At 44.3% G+C, this 17,854-nt stretch overlaps 1 protein-coding gene across 3 annotated transcripts in view; it reads right to left on the reverse strand.

Annotated features, from left to right (window-relative positions):
• Positions 1 to 3,411: 3,411 nt before the first annotated feature.
• The window catches only part of LOC137420908 (synaptic vesicular amine transporter), a 335,648-nt gene continuing 321,205 nt past the window's right edge, over positions 3,412 to 17,854 (reverse strand). For all 3 annotated transcript variants that reach the window (XM_068106409.2, XM_068106410.2, XM_068106408.2), the window contains one exon: positions 3,412 to 3,788. In XM_068106409.2, the coding sequence (XP_067962510.2) occupies positions 3,699 to 3,788 (90 nt within the window). In that variant the 3' untranslated portion in view covers positions 3,412 to 3,698. The remainder of the gene's footprint in view (positions 3,789 to 17,854) is intronic.

A 17,854-nucleotide genomic window follows, 5' to 3' on the forward strand; every position in this document is an offset into this window, starting at 1 on the left:
ACCCCGTGTACCTCCTCAGACCGCAATTTTTCCAATGCCTTGAACAAATATTGGTACATCACGGATGATGAAGGTTTTGGTGAAGTTTCCTCGAAATTGCGAGTGTGTAAGTTCTGAGAAAAAAAAGCAAATACCTATTTTGGGGGGCAAGCCTCCCGCCCCCCCATAGACCATCTTAGACCCCGATTTTTTTGAATGCCAGGAACAAACTTTGTTACATCACAGGTGGTGAAGGTTGTGGAGAAATTTCATCGAAATAGTGTGTGTAGTTTCAGAGGAAAAAGCTAATTCCTATCCTGGGGGATCAAACCTGGATCCATTTTGACCCCCGGTAGACCCCCTTAGACCCCGATCTCTTTTAATGCCGTAAACAAACTTTGGTACATCACAGATGATGATGCTTGTGGTAAAGTTTCATCGAAATTGTATGTGTTTCAGAGGAAAAAGCAAATTCCTATTTTGGGGGATCAAACCTGGATCCACTTTGACCCCCGGTAGACCCCCTTAGACCTCAACTTTTTTTTAATGCCGTGAACAAACTTTAATCACAACACAACAAATATCATTTGTGCCAAATTTGGTCACAATATAATTCAGCGAAATGCACTTCTCATTCGGAGAAGTTTCAAGTGTTTACCGACGGACGGACGGACAACGCGCCATCGCATCGCATAAGCTCCCCTGAACTTCGTTCCAGGTGAGCTAACAACCGAATACATCGACGATTTTGATAAGTGGTCAAATGGGCCATTTAGGGCCAAATTTTTGTGGCCAAACGTTATTTTGGTGGCATTTGGCACCCGGGCCAGCGCTTATTTCGAACCCTGACCAGATTATCTTAAATATGTAGTAATTACAAATGCTTGAGCTGTGGTTTTTGGATTATTTTTTTTGTTGTATACAACATCGAGGCTCGTGTAAGAGCTAACATTAATCACAAAAAACACAAACTGACATATAAAACATATGATAGTGGAGAGAGGTGGGAAAGGTATAAAACACATGGACAATGCTCGGACTTCCAGGAAAGACGTCGGTATTTAAAGAAGTCGACTTTGTGCAAAGCTTGGATCAAAATTGTTTTATCTACCTATTTTCTCTAGTTATCTCATTCTGTCATGTCATGACCGACTTCAGGTGACATTCATGATCAGATTTCTCCAAACATCCCCATCCTGCACTGATTCCCAAAGCTCCAAAAGAGAGCTTGGTTGCAGCCTTTAACCCTTCCATCCAGCACATACAAGGTCTGACTCTTACTCTTGTTCCTCCAACCATACCCAGCATGGTTGATTTCTCCGTACTTTCGTTTCCTACATGCATAATGGCCCATATTGGCCCAAAGTATGATTCTTTATGTTTTAGCATGAGTTCTTCATGGTGTAATTTCTTCAAGCACTGATTTGTCTGTTACCTCCGCTGCCGTAGTAGGTGGATGGAAGTTATGGTTTCATCCCTGTTTGGCTGGCTGTCTGTCTGTATGTTTGTGAACAAGATATCTCAAAAAGTTATGGACGGATTCGGACAAAACTTGGTGGACAGGTTGGGTGTGTGACGAGAAAGAATTTATTCAATTTTTGTGAAGATTCGATCCGGATCAGAATTTTTTAAAAGTGATTATTCACCATTGAGAGATAGGCCAAAAACTGATATATATATATATATATATAGTGTTGCAGTTTTGAGTTTGTCCAATAAAGGTGAATTTTCCCCCTCATAGTTTAGTCACACAACAACACGTAGCCTCGCGATAGTTCAGTTATGTCTTAGTAAATGTAAGCATAGTCCTTTTCCTGTGTTAGTTTTGCGTTGAGTAGAATAATGAGAGTTAGGTCCTTTCATTGCCTTATGCCGCCTTTGGCTTTTGGCGCAAATTAACACGAGGCAGGCCTGGCAAGTCGAGGCAAGACCGAAGGAGGGCGGAGGAGAAGCCGACGGTAAGGGCTCGAAGGGAGTGGCTGCGTCACTGCATCAAAAGGCGTGGTTAGAACATTCGAGAGAGCTAAGGGGGTTGGCAATATAACCCGTTGTGCAAAGCCCCCACCCCAGTTGAGTTATAGGAGAGGCACGTGATGAATGACTGAGTTATGAGAAGGGAGAGGCGCTTGTTGAACGAGTTCTGAGAGAAGACGCGCATGAACCAAGTAATAAGGCACTCTTACAACTTAAACGCTCGGTTGAGCTTGAGGCAGAATCTCGATTGGGTTCCACGAGTAAAAGCGTGCTGTTAATTAATCACGCTGAGAGAAACCGCCAAGCCTGGCGAGAGACGCGTACATTTCCCTCCCGCGTGCCTGCTCTGCATTTTGTTCGAGAGACGCGCTGCAAGGATCCCTCCCACCGCCTGCTTGCCTTCATCGAGTGACGTGCTGTGACCGGGGAGAGCCACGCCGGGCGAAGCCGTTCCTGGACGACCAAGTCGGCGCGTTCAGCGCCTGAACATCATCTTTCCTTCATTTCCCCCTGTGAGTGTGATCGGGCCCGTGTCTGGAGAAGTTAAGACTGTATAAGGCTGCTCTGTGTCTCTGCTTTCTACCGATCCTTGTACATAATAGTGTGAATAATAATCAAACCTGTGTTCTTCCTTTGATTCTACCGCTTTTGTGTTTTCCATCATTGACTAAGCGTGGTACGAATAAAACTGCTCTAATCGGGTTCCAATACCAAACGTAACTGCACGGACCACGTGGTATGCGTGGCTCGTGCAAGGCTTGATCCCCGCTTCCGCGGCGGCGCAGGTATTTAGGTACGTGTGAGAATTGTCCCGAAACCCTACCTTGCATCGGCCCGGAGGGGCGACTCAAGTCTCTCGGTTGCGCCGACCCAAAAAGAACAAGGGGCTTAATCTCCCCTTGGTAGCGGAAGGAGGGTCGCGTGAAAAGCATAATATATATATATATATATATATATATATATATATATATATATATATATATATATATATATATATATATGTATCGTGATATTTCAAAAAGTTGTGGACGAATTATGACAAAACTAGTTTGATGAGTTGGTTCGGCTAGAAGACAAGCTGATTAGATTTTCGTTCAGGTCTGGATCGAGATCCGGCCTATCGGTGGGATACAAAACGTAAACTGCTCAGCCTGGCGGAGGCATGCAATTTACCAAGTCCAGTTCTAGTTATTCCATCATATCCTCCCTTCGAGCCTCATTTGCTCTGGCAAAGGGGTGAAGTCTGAAACATCTGCGCTTTGTGATATTTTATGGCGAATAAATTTTACACCATTATAGCTTGTGCCACCAATGCAGACGAATGCTTCTGCTGGAATTAACTTTTTTTCATCGTTCTTTTTCATTTATTTCAATGAACGGACGAACCTCTCCCTTCTATGTGAAGCCAAATTTACTGTGATGACATGATTCTCACAAACTGTTAGAAGACGGTGGTTCTCCATTGATATATATTTATATACGTACTTAGGTCATGGTTCTACAGGAAAAGTGCAATTTGAGCAACACTGGCACCGACGTTTTCCAAAAATCGACAAGATGTTTAAAAACGAAATGAATTCAGACAATATGCTGACCAAGGGAGAGTTTACTCTGCGATGCAGTGTTCCAGCTGCAAAGCACTAAGGTGAAAGTTTGCAGTAAATAAATGTTCCATTTCAATAATTATCAAACATCAACAGACCCACAAATCAAACAACGTTTATGTCTGAAAACTTCAAGTGCACTCAGTTCTCGTCTTCATCCAATTCTTCATCAACCTTGTCGTTGGAGTTTCCAGTTGCAGAATATGTCGCGTGTTCTTTATCCAGAATTGCCTGAAATCGCATAAAATGCTTCAGCTTGTGTTATCATTGAGTCAATGTGGAAATGGCAATAATTGGATGATTACATTAAACAATTGCCTATATATGGCAAGATTCGACACCTAATAAGTTACTGGATTTAAATATGAAAGAGTGGGGTAGATTATACAAGGGGAAGGGTGTATTATCAAACTCTAATCCTTAAAAATTCTGGCTAAATCGAAAATGCCAACTGTTATGGATGGGCATTAGCCCTACATGAGGGTACCAAGGTAGCGCACTTACTTTGGAGCTGCCTCGTCTGGGATTGATTCCAGACCCGACTATAAACTGTCTGGTTGGTGCTTCACAGTCAGGTTGTTGCATCACAGTGTGCTCCGTCCCTGGGTTGGATGGAAGTTAAGTTAGATGTCTTGTCTGCTATCATTAGTTGGTGGAAATATCCCTCGGTGTCTTACAAAGCGAAGTTGAATTACAAATTACTAATTTAATTAATTAACACCATGAACAAATTACCAATTTCTGCCCAGATCACTTTCAATCAAACGTAATACCTGGCCGCACGGTTCGTGAATGACTTGGGCCAAAAAAGATTCCTCAGTCGACCCCACAAAAAAGAATAATTGGGGTTGTTAATGAAGTAGTATGAGGAACTATTCTTACCCATGAAGGCTAGGGTCGATCGATCCATGTCGGTGGACAGGTTGTACAATGGATGGAATTAACATAACTTTGTTACTCTGATGAAGGGTTAACGTCCGAAACATCAGTTTCTTGTTTCCCACACCGGTTAGCATATCTCCATCACTTTTCTGTTAAGTCCATCTATTGATCAATGGTAAAGATGTTTGCTTTATCACCTCTTGGCCAGAGGCCATAATACAACCGGACCTAACATATTGCTACAGAACTGGGGATTATTATTATTATTATTATTTGTATACTGAATCGAGGCTCGTGAAAGAGCTAACATTTATTTCACAAACAAATCAACCAGACAAACAAAATATACAAAAAGAGGGAGCGGAACACAAGATGGGGAGAGAAGGGGAAGCACACAACCACAACATTTGAGAGCAGGGAGAAGTGTGGGAGGGAGAGGGCTTGGGGGCAGGAGGCGTGGGAAGGGGAGGGGGGGGGGGGGGAGAGAGAGGTATAAAACACAAGGGGACCGAAATTAGCGGGGGTTAGAACTGGGGATAACTTCATTTTAACAAGGTAATTATAAAATATTGCACTTTTGTCAAATGGCTTTATCCCCACGGTGAAAGATTGCACATACATCGAAAAATGGATAGAATTGCGAATAAGGATATTCAAATGTTAAGTGTACTCACGTGACAAATTTGGCGAATCAGAAAAAGCATTACAGAACATTGCGGTACAACGGCAGCTAACGAGCGTGATTGTCCAATCACAAGTGACATTCTATCCAGCATGACCATGACATGATATGAAGGAAATATGGCGGCGCCCACGTCAATCAACTCGGATAAGAAGACTGCTGCATTTTGCGTTATGCACATCGTTTCTTCAACAGAGTAATTGCATTCCATTCACCAACAAATCCTGGCTTCGATTCGTCAGTTTTGCCACTGATTGATACAAGTACGAGTGCAACAAAAGCAAAGTTGTCGTGGACACCGGAGCCTTTAACAATTTAAGTTTAAGACTTTGACATTAAGTTTAAGTTTAACTTTAAGTTTAGACTTTGACAATACACAATCTTGCGTCAATGCTCAACGACAAATGACGATATAGGCTACGATTACGAGTGTAACAAACGCTTATATGATGTCAGTAAAGTGAGGAGGAAGGCCAGGAATTTAAAATTAAAGTACGCTATTTTATTGCATATCTCACCTTGAACAAAAGCTGAGATACAACCCCAGAGTCAGAGCCTCCCCCGTGTTTAACACTAGCAGGCTGCAAACATTGCTTGTCGTCGTGCTCTCCAGGTCTAAGGCATATGAACAGGTGTCTCTTAGATCCAAAAAGTTCAAATTTCGATTAATCAGACCAGAGTACCCGATTCCATTGTTCAGTCACCTGATCTCGGTGTTGCCTTATTTTGTGGTCTCAGCAGTGGTTTATTTGCTGCAACTGCCGTGGAGACCTGCTGCAGTCAGCCTTCTCTGCACAGTACTGGACGAGATGTTAATGTTCAGGCCTGCTCTCATTTCATTTGTCACAGCTACTGACTTAATTTTCCTCCATCACGCAAGCTGAGCAACTTCAAGTGCTTGTGTTGCCTAAGAGAGGTTCTTCTGCGTCGTCCTGGACTTTGCTTCTCTGGTACAGATCCAGTTTATTTCAGGCATTGCAAAGTGTACCTCACACCATTGTACGAGTTCTTTTTTGATCTTTATTTGGCTGTTCTGTTAACAGTTGCTTTCTTGGTATCATTCTGACCCCACTGAGACTTTAAAACAAGGCAAGAAGCTGATGAAAAACTATTTCACATTTAAACTTCTGCGTGTGTGTGTGTGTGTGTGTGTGTGTGTGTGTGTGTGTGTGTGTGTGTGTGTGTGTGTGTGTGTGTGTGTGTGTGTGTGTGTGTGTGTGAATTAATCATAACATATTGTTATGTCGGTGGGGTACAGGAATATCTAGAGTCAGGTAGATCTGAATAGGTAACATGCTTCATCTGTCGCGAAAGGGAATCTACCTTGTAATAAGTTCCATGTTTAGTCCGGTTTGTCGGGTTAAGATATCTGCTTGTGAACATACCAGGATGTTCGGGTGTTAGATAGTGTTGGGATTAAGACAAACCCCTGTGTGTCACACCTGGTAATCAAACCTTTGTCCCTTATGGCAATGCATACCCTGTAGACACTTAGCCAGGCCCTGTAGTGCACACAGTAATTAAATTCCCTTCCCTGACAATGACTTTGGAAGAAAACGGACAGGAAACCAGGCCAGGACACCGCCGATGATGGCTGCCGCCGGTCGCATCACGAATTTGCCTAGCAACATCGCGTGACCACGCCACAGGGGCCTGTGATTGGAGGAAAGGCGCTAGGAGCTTCGGTGGAAGGCGCTGATTGGGAGGCGCGCCAAGGCTGACGTCGTAACCACAGGTTATATAAGGGCACGCCGAACGACAATTTCCCTCTTGCACGTCCAACTTTTGCGCAGCACGTCCCTCTGGCTCTCTTGCAGAGCTCTAGTTTTTGGGTTCTTCGCTGCCTCTTGTGCTGCACATCCCTCCCTGGCTATCTTGACGCTGCACGACGTCTTGTGCTCTCTGCGCTTCCCTTCTTGGTCTTGAGAGGTCCTGGTGGTCGTTGGTTCACCATCTGCATGGTGCTTGGAGCGGTGCTCGGTGCTTTCGGTGCTGTGAATGGGCGGGGCCTCGTGTGCGAACGGAGAGGGCGTTGGCTCGGGCCTAGCAGAGCATGGGTGCATCGGAGGTTGGAGCCAAGTGGAGACAAGACGGACAGATAAGACCGCACACCACTTACACACCATAACGAACGTTTTCCTTTCCTTAATTCGTATTTCCTCGTCTCGTATCCGGAATCTGTGGGTGTGGGGACGTCCCGATTAGGATATTTATTACCGGTGTGTGCTTTTCCCTGTCCCGACCTTTGCAAATAAACCCTTGTATTATTTTCCATTCCCTGCAAATCTTGTGCCGTTTGAGTTAGTTCGCCTTCCACAGGTACGCGCTTTTACCGCAGCTTCCACTTCCCCTCTTCCTCCCGCATTTTATAGCCAAATCCTTGTTTGGTCGTCGCCTCAAGTAAATCCGCTCTGGTCCATCCGCGAGACCTGGTGTTAACTGAAGGGTCCGCGCGACAATATCATTGTCTGCTAACCTCCCCCCTCTTTTTGTTTTCCCCTTGGCCCCCCCTCTCCCCTCTGTCTCTCCCTTCACTTCTCTGTCTCTCCTCTGTCTCTCCCCCAACCCTCTCTGTCTCTCCCCCACCCCTATCTGTCTCTCCCCCACCTCTCTCTGTCTCTCCCCCGCCTCTCTCTGTCTCTCCCCCGCCTCTCTCTGTCTCTCCCCCGCCTCTCTCTGTCTATCCCCTGCCTCTCTCTGTCTCTCCCCCGCCTCTCTCTGTCTCTCCCCCGCCTCTCTCTGTCTCTCCCCCGCCTCTCTCTGTCTCTCCCCCACCTCTCTCTGTCTCTCCCCCACCTCTCTCTGTCACCCCCACCCCTCTCTGTCTCTCCCCCGCCTCTCTCTGTTTTTTGTATACAAGATCGAGGCTCGTGAAAGAGCTAACATTAATCACACAAAAAGTCGAACTGACACATAAAACACAAAATAAGGGGAGCGGTAGACAAGATGGGGAGAGAGGGGGAAGGACACAAACACAACATTTGAGAGCAGGGACATCGAGAGAAATTTGGGAGCGGGAGGGCTTGGGGGAGGTGGAAGAGGTATAAACATATGGACACTGCAAGGGCTTCCAGGAAAGAAGTTGGAATTTCAAAAAAGTGTATCTGGGGTGAATTAGCAGGGGTAGAAAAGATCAAGGTTTTGGATGGGGGAATATAAGAGATGGTGGTGAACAGCTGTTTTAAAGACCTGGAGGGGGGGGGGTGGGATTGAAGGGAGTGGGGGAGTTTGTTCCAGAGGCGGGAGAAAAGGGGAATGAAAGAGTGAAGGTGAGCAGAGAGCCTAGATTTTGGCAGTTTAACCATAAGAGGGTTGCTGGCAGATCTTGTGCGACCTGTAGGAATATTAGGGGGACAGACCACAGAGAGAGAGCTGGGGGAGCAAGGCCAGAGAGGAGTCGGTAGAAGACAGAAAGACCACCAACCTGCCTGCGGTGAGTGAGTGAAAGGCCCTCGGAGTTAGCGTCATCGCAGGAGATTCCAATGATTCTGAAAGAATTATAATACGCTATCAATTCGAACTATTGTCTCTCCCCTGCCTCTCTCTGTCTCTCCCCCACCTCTCTGTCTCTCCCCCGCTTCTCTCTGTCTCTTCCCCACCTCTCTCTGTCTCTCCCCCACCTCTCTCTGTCTTGTGACACAAAGGATTTTCCTATCACGCGAACCCGGGTTACACTCCCCCTAAAATTAATTAATTAATTATGTAAAATGGTCAAAAATCACGGGGCAACCCGGGTCACCGCGTGGTGGATCGTGTAGCAAAAATATAATTTATTTTATACTAGTGAGGGACCGATGATACGCGCAGATGGGAGCCCAATTGCAAACGGGCAATGCGGAAACGGCGAATGCCAAACCATGAACCAATAAATTCCACATTCCTGCGACACCTTCAGTGAAATGTCAGGCATGGACAGCCTGTTCGTGAATGAGTTGGGCAAAAAAACAGCGAGTGCCAAAGGGTGATTCCATTGTAACTGACGTTACAGATTCAGGATTCTTACATAGTTCAACCCAATACAGAGCAGTAATTGAGACTGATAGGGCTATTACCTCATGATAGTTATTAAAGTTATGTGTCAGGAAGGGCAGGGTTGTAGGCTTTTCACACTGACTGTATCTCTTCTCCAGCAATGGGGGAAAACTCCAGGTAGCTGACGTTACACAAAAAGGACACCAAAATCAGGGTATTTAATTGCACTCAGATAGCTCATGCCCCTGTGGAATTTGGAAGATTATTTTTATGTGAGATTATGATTGGATTGCAGACCACATCTGTGCAATGAAGTAAGGAATTTAGGCTGGTATGTTATTACTTTTTGCCATTTGAACATGTAAGGATCGGTAACTGATGTTAGGTAACTGACGTTATGCTCCTTTTTACTGTGTGTAAGAATGGAGAAAATAGGATCCATGTAAGTTTATTGTGAGATATTGTTTTTTTGTGCTTTGCTTTGGTTTATTCAACCTGGGATGCTAAGAAAACAAATAAATACTTGTGGGGAAGTAAGCAGGGGACCTACGGCTTTGAGTCCTATCCGAGTGACTAGGCAAATGGGGTTTAATATTGTCGTGTTCCCAGGGTGAACACCCTGGGGACGGATAGCCGAATGAGCTTTACACTCCGAGGCGTTCAATTCAACTATTGCAGAGTTAATATGCATGGGGGAATGAGACAGCGAAGGGTAGCGAAGCTCTTATCTTCTTGGACCCCACTGTACGTCTTCGACCCTGTTAATAAATTCAACCCAACACGGAATTAAAATGTACAAATACCGGCTTTAATTTAAGAAATGCCGGTAACAAAAAAATTCACGGTAAACAAAAATTCCTAATCGAGGGACCCTCCCCACGGACTCGTATACAACACAAGGGGAAAAATAAAGGTGAAAATAATGTGTCATGTTTGTGTGGTGCATTTGCCTGCACTCCGTCTGGTGTCTGTGACCGTCCGGGGCCATCGAAGCTCCCGCGTCCCCACGCGGGAACCGCATGCCCTGGCGTGAAGTCCGTTCATGGGGGCAGGCTTTGGCACACAGTTCGCTCCTCTTGCCGCCGAGCGTGAAGCGAGCAAGCCACGCCTGTCCACTCGCCATCTGCTCCACACAGCACCGATGAGCCAAGGAAAGGACAAAGGCCCGAGCTCGAACCGATGAAAGCCAGGGACCACGAGACAAAATTCCGGGACACGACCACCCGCGATGAAATCCAAATGCAGAGAGAGATGCACACGTGGCCGCTCGTCATCAAAGCCAGGACCCAAGAGCGAGAGAGAGCACCATATATGTGACCACACAGCCCCAATGTCCCCACGCAAGAGCGTATAAACTGGGTCTGCTCGTAATGACTGCACCCACGCAAGAGGACAAAATGTCGGGACTCAAGTCTTTTATTCTCAAGGCTCTGATGTCATCCAACGATCCCTGAGCATGCCCCTATCAGCGAGTCCCATCTCATCACTCTACAATACCGGACCAATCACTGCTCTTCAGGGCATGGCCTCACAGACCTGCCTGCCTGATGTTGTGATGTGGCAGGTGGCGGCGCCAGCGGTATTGTTCAATGTCTTGCTTCCGGTTACTTTTTATTTAATGTTTATTTTTGGTGGAGCGTGCATGGCTGGTGTGGTGTGGTGTGTGTCATACATAAGGAACAAGGGGAAAATTTACAGAGGTGATTTACACACGGGGAATTTACCATTGATCCCTAACTAATTAACATAACCCCACCCCTTGTCATGGGAAAACAAAGATACACTCTTACATGACATCCGGTCTAACGGATTCCCTACTTATGGTACTTGGAGGTTATTCTTCTTCACGACAGTCGGAGCACACTACCTATACAATTCTACCTGGACTAAGGTATTGCATTGCCAATCCCCCATAAACATAACAATATCTTAGCTAATAGCACTACATGTGTAGCGCACTGGCTTAGACTTGAACAAGGACGCTCATTATAGGAAGGCCATTGCTCTACCCAGCTAAATGCACTCTCTCAAAAAAGAATCTTATATACAAAAACTGAAATTAGTTGTAGTTAAACTTGCCTTTACAATAGTATAGTATGAGCATTTAATTTCAGTACAGATGATCACTTAAGTAAAAAAAAAACAAGACCGGAAGTCTAACAGTGGCGTAGCTGGGCTTGTAAAATATTATAAACCACAAACACTTATGATTATCTTTTCAAACAGTCGCTAATGCTGCTTATAACATTAAATAAAGACATTTGGAGGAATCCCGACATCCTTTAGGTAGGTTTTAATTCCAGAACTGAGTGAAGATCTACTGTAATTTTTATACCCCACAAGGGTTGGGTAAATAACATGACCCTTCCTGTCGCTAAAGTGGCGCTTTTCGTAGCTACCTTTCGAAACCCACCAATTAAGTCTTTGTTTTGAAAACCACCAATGAAACCCACTTTTCCTGCTGTTTAACACGAAACTGAAAAGGAGGAAGACCGGGGTGTGCAACATTTACCAAGGAGCTAGTTAGTGATTGCCAAGCCCAGACGTTCCTTAATGGTTTTGAATGGAGTGCTTGCTCGAATGATTAAACCACTTGGCGATCTCTCCACAAGAAACTTGTTAAATGAACACACCCAATGTTCTTGAGACCCGACCATAGATCGACTGCAATCTATATACCCCAAAGAGGAATGACCCTTCCTGCCACTCCCGTAGTGAGCAGGTGCACCAGTAAATTAAAATGTCAGTCGGTGGAGTCAGCCGTTGTAATGACATCATAGAAGTAATGACGTAGTGTGACAGACGGACACAAAACTGCCGCTACTGTAATATATAAAAGATGATATATTTTAACCTCCAGTAACTTTGCAGTCACTAAGAAGGTACTAGTATTACGATTATATTCACTATAATAACATTACGTTATCATTATTTTGAAAATGATATTACTATTAAAAAAAAACCGAGGCTAATTCCTCACTTCTGTGTTATTAGTAAGGTACACCACTTTTCATTGATTCATTCACCATACACCCCTTCAGTCTAGAAACGTTGCAATAACGACAAAGGGATTGCAGTGTTATGATTATATTTACTATATTATTAGTATTAACACTTATTATTAGGTTTACTCTCCATGAAATGGAGAGTAACCTATTTATTACTGCTAGAGTTTTTCTTATTAGGTATACTCTCCATGAAATGGAGAGTAACCTATTATTACTGCTAGAGTTTTTCTTATTATTATTCTTCCACGCTATTTTGCACCTCCGAAAACTTCATAATTAAGTTTCTCAGCAACCGCTGGACGGATTGACAGGAAATTTTCATCAAATGATCGGCTAGGCTCGTAGAATTTTTAAATGCTAATGATGACGTCATAGGTCACGTGGTATGGGCGCCATCTTGTAAAACACCTTCAACTTTGCCCCTCTGTATCTCCGAAACGGCTCAATGGAAAAATTTGAGGAATGGCTCATTCTAAAGAACTCTGCAATGGGAACAAAAAACATGTGTATTGAGTATATCAAAAATGCTAACGTTAAGAGGTTAGAATTCGTCAAACACAGTTTTTCTCCCCCGAAAAAGAGATTTTTCCCCCAGATGCTTAGTTAAAAAAAACTCAGAATGCGAAAATTTTCGAAGTCATACGTCACATGGTTCGGCCGCCATCTTGTTTTCCGTGAAAAAACACAAAAAACCCTTTTTCTCCGCAACGGCTGAACGGATCGAGCCCAAACTTGGCATGCGTATTCGGATACCCATGACAAACAAAAAAGTCAGCGAGCACGACGTCATCCGACACGTGGTTTCAGAGTTATGACGTTTTCAAATCTCAAACTAGAAATGGAATCACCTCCATAATTTGTGGAGGTATCGAGTGGAAACTTTACACAAATGTTCCTCATGGGGGGATGTTTAATCGTTACTTGAGACGTTTTTTTAAGTCACATGGTTTGGCCGCAATAAATAATGGAAGTTAAATTTTAAAAAGCTTGTAACTCTTGAACCACTGCATGGATCGACTTGAATTTTTAATACAATGTAGCTCTCATCAGGTGGAACAAGTGTGCAAAATTTCAAGATGATTGGATGTACAGTCGCGAAGCTAAAGTCTTTATTGTTGAAAGAGGAACAAACACACCATTTTGTCCTGCCAGGCCACATCTCCCAGTGCTTTTGCCATTTTCAGTTTTAATTTCCTTTAAAAAACATTTTCTCTGCAATAATAGGGCCGATTGAGATAAAATTTTCACCATAGGAGGCACTCGGTCTGTAGAATATTTTAATGGTAATTATGACGTCGCAGGTCACGTGGTTCGGCCGCCATCTTGTTTTTCGTGAAAACACGAAAATCCATTTTTCTCTGCAACGGCTGAACAGATCGAGGCCAAACTTTGCAAGCAGAATCGCATACCCATGACGAACAAAAAAGTCAGCGAGCACGACATCATCCGACACATGGTTTCAGAGTTATGACGTTTTTAAGCATGAACCTTTAAAACCTAGCTCCTCCCTCATTTTTGATCCAATCGAGGAGAAAATTCACAGCTCTGTTCAGCATGTCAGTCTACTAAAATGTCATTTTAGAATTTGCGATAGGTCACGTGGTTTGGCAGATATCGTTAATTAAACGATTTTTTTTTTAATGGATATCTCTTGAATCGCTTTATTGATCGACGTGAAACTTCATACTCTAGTAGAAGTCATGAAGAGTAACAAGTGTGCAAAATTTCAAGATGATTGGATGTACGGTCGCGAAGCTATAAGTCTTTATTGTTGAAAGAAGAAGAAACACACCATTTTGTCCTGCCAGGCCACGTCTCACAGTGAGTGCAATTGGCATTTTAAGTTTTAATTTCCTTTAAAAAACATTTTCTCTGCAATAATAGGGCCGATTGAGATAAAAATTTTCACCATAGGAGGGATTCGGTCTGTCGAATATTTTAATGGTAAATATGACGTCGTAGGTCACGTGGTTCGGCAGCCATATTGTTTTTCGTGAAAACACGAAAACCCCTTTTTCTCTGCAACGGCTGAACAGATCGAGGCCAATCTTTGCACGCCGAATCGCATGCCCATGACGAACAAAAAAGTCAGCGAGGGCGACGTCATCCGACACATGGTTTCAGAGTTATGACGTTTTTAAGCATGAACCTTTAAAACCTAGCTCCTCCCTCATTTTTAATCCAATCGAGGAGAAAATTCACAGATCTGTTCAGCGTGTCAGTCTACTAAAATGTCATTTTAGAATTTGCGATAGGTCACGTGGTTTGGCAGATATCGTTAATTAAACGAAAATATTTTTTTAAAAATGGATATCTCTTGAATCGCTTTATTGATCGACGTGAAACTTCATACTGTAGTAGGAGTCATGAAGAGTAACAAGTGTGCAAAATTTCAAGATGATTGGATGTACGGTCTCGAAGCTATAAGTCTTTATTGTTGAAAGAAGAAGAAACACACCAATTTGTCCCTGCCAGAACGTGCTCACGATAACGCGATCTCCCGCGGTCATTTGAACCGCAAAAAAAATTATAATTGCAGCTTTGTCAATAGCTGAGGCATATTAACAAACGAATGAAACAGATTTGCTCAAATTCTGACTATTTTTAACTCGATCGTATTTCACTGAAAGTAAGCCCATCAAGGCGCGTACGTAATACACGAAAATACAATGGCCCATTTGCGCATATGCAAACATCCATCCACATATTACGTAAGGTGCTGTGCGAGAAGGAAATGGCTGTCATGGTCGTAATTGGTCTTGAAATTTGCGCAAATAAATGCCCTACACGATGCCGTTTATTTCGTCACAATCCATCCAGCCGATCTGAAGTTATATGAAGAAATGCATTTACGTCGTGACGTCATCACGCGATTTTCGAATTCAGACGTCTTTTCGGAAATTAAATAAAGATATAAATCGAAATGAATCATGTCCGCGATCTGCGCATGCGCGGTTTTCTCAGTCGCTTTTCAGTGGCATCGCAGTGCAACCCATCTGCGCATGCGCCAGCTATTGAAAATTGGGTCGCCACGGCAAAATCCAAGATGGCCGCCACCATGTATGTCTGAACCTTGCAACCTGCATATCTTGAAAAATAAGCGAAGTAGCAACTTCTAATTTGGTGTGTGGGTGTATCTAGGCACAAGGAAGAACGCTATCGAAAATTGGGTCGCCACGTCAAAATCCAAGATGGCCGCCACCATATATATGTCTGACCTTGCAACCTGCTTATCTTGAAAAATAAGCGTGTGTGTGTGTAGGGGGGATGTGTGTGTGTGGGGGGTGGAGGGATGTATGTGTGTGTTTGTGTGTAGGTGGGGGGGGGGGGTTGGTTGTGTGTGTGTGTGTGTGTGTTTGGGGGTAGGGGTGTGGGTGGGGTTAGGGGGGATGTGTGTGTGTGTGCGTGTGTGTGTGTGTGTGTGTGTGTGTGTGTGTGTGTGTGTGTGTGTGTGTGTAGGGGGGATGTGTGTGTGTGTGTGTGTGTGTAGGGGGGATGTGTGTGTGTGTGTGTGGGGGGAGGGATGTGTGTGTGTGTGTGTGGGGGGGGGGGAGGGGAGGGATGTGTGTGTGTGGGTGTGTGTGTGGGTGTGTGTGTGTGTTTGGAAGGGTGTGCATGTGGGGGGAGGGGTGTGGGTGTGTGTGTGGGAGGGGGTAGGGGGGATGTGTGTGTGTGTGTGTGTGTGTGTGCGTGTGTTTGTGTGTGTGTGTGTGGATGTGCGTGTGTATGTGTGTGTGGGTGTGAGGGGGCGGGTGGATATGTGTGTGTGTGGAGGGGTATATTTGTGGAGGGGAGTTCGTGTGGGGGGAGGGGTGTGGGTGTGTTTGTGTGTGTACATGTGTGTTAGGGTTGGGGGGGGTGGGGGGATGTGTGCATGTGTTTGTGTGTGTGTTAGGGGTGGGGGATATGTGTGTGTGTTTGTGTGTGTGTGTTGGGGGTGGGGGGGCTGTGTGCATGTGTGTGTGTGTTAGGGGTGGGGGGATATGTGTGTGTGTGTGTGTGTGTGTGTGTGTGTGTGTGTGTGTGTGTGTGTGTGTGTGTGTGTGTGTGTGTGTGTGTGTGTGTGTGTGTGTTGGGGGTGGGGGTGGGAGGACGTGTGCATGTGTTTGTGTGTGTGTATTTGTGTGTATGTGGGTGGGGGGTAGGGGGAATGTGTGTGTGTGTGTGTGTGTGTGTGTGTGTGTGTGTGTGTGTGTGTGTGTGTGTGTGTGTGTGTGTGTGGGGGGGGGGGATGTGTGTGTGTGTGTGTGTGTGTGTGTGTGTGTGTGTGTGTGTGTGTGTGTGTGTGTGTGTCGGGGTTGTATCCAAGGGGGTTGTGTCAAAGCATGTCCAACTAGAACGGGCACTCGGTAGAGCGCATACCTTCGCCGCAGATCGCGTTATAGTGATGACGTCTTGGATGGACATCCTCTTCTTCAGTCGCTCATAACTTTGAGTGAAATACGATCGAGTTAAAATAGTCAGAATTTGAGCAAATCTGTTTCATTCGTTTGTTAATATGCCTCATCTCTTGACAAATCTGCAATTATAATTTTTTTTGAGGTTGAAATGATCGCGGGAGATTGCGTTATAGTGATGACGTCCTGGATGGACATCTTCTTCTTCAGTCGCGCATAACTTTGAGTGAAATACGATCGAGTTAAAAATAGTCAGAATTTGAGCAAATCTGTTTCATTCGTTTGTTAATATGCCTCATCTATTGTCAAATCTGCAATTATAATTTTTTTTGAGGTTGAAATGATCGCGGGAGATCGCGTTATAGTGATGACGTCCTGGATGGACATCTTCTTCTTCAGTCGCTCATAACTTTGAGTGAAATACGATCGAGTTAAAAATAGTCAGAATTTGAGCAAATCTGTTTCCCAAAATATAATCAAATGTGTCCCGTATAATAACCAATCATCCCACCAAATTTCATGCAATTCGGTTGAATACTTTTTGAGTTATGCGATTAACATACACACACACAGACATACAAATAAATACACAGCGATCAAAACATAACCTTCCGCTTTTGCGAAGGTAATGAAAGTGGGGTTGTATCACAATTGGGGTTGTATCAAAAGTGGGGTTGTATCAAAAGTGGGGTTGTATCAACAGTGGGGTTGCATCAAAAGTGGGTGCGAGTAAACCGGTCATCACTGCCAGCAGTTTTAAAGTGGCAGTTCTAGTTATTATTATTATTATTATTATTATTATTATGAAAACAACACTTCTGTATTAAGAAACCTGGGCTAATTTGTTCAAAGCGGCCTGAAGGTAAGGCATGAAGACATGAAGCCTAAGGCCTATATGTACTGTGTCGTTGGAAGATCCTTAACGTCTCTGCTTTTGATATTTGATGATTATTTTAACAATCGGTTTGTTTGTGTTTCACACGGAATTAAAAACGTTAAGGTAGAGCATGGCGATTGTGATATATGACAGGTTCGACGATATGTTCGGCCTGAACGATATTGGAATCAAAATGGCGGAGTGTGGAGTTAGCCGTTGTATGCCGTAATGACATCAGATGTAATTGCATCACCCTGTCATGTGACCAGATCCTCAGCTCTGATTGGTATACGTTTGAGGGAACATACATACTGTCCTGTCTGTGGCAGGCCTCAGACGAAGAAGACAGGCCTCAGATGAATAACCTAAACGAGATTAAACTCCGACGCATACTCCGAACCTTGGTAGGATTATCTTTGGCACACGTGGGAAGGCCCGAGCCTTATCTAATCGGTAACACATGCAGGGGTTATCTGAAC

Source organism: Myxine glutinosa, chromosome 2, assembly GCF_964187855.1.
Source record: "Myxine glutinosa chromosome 2, kmMyxGlut1.1, whole genome shotgun sequence".
NCBI lineage: Eukaryota > Metazoa > Chordata > Myxini > Myxiniformes > Myxinidae > Myxine > Myxine glutinosa.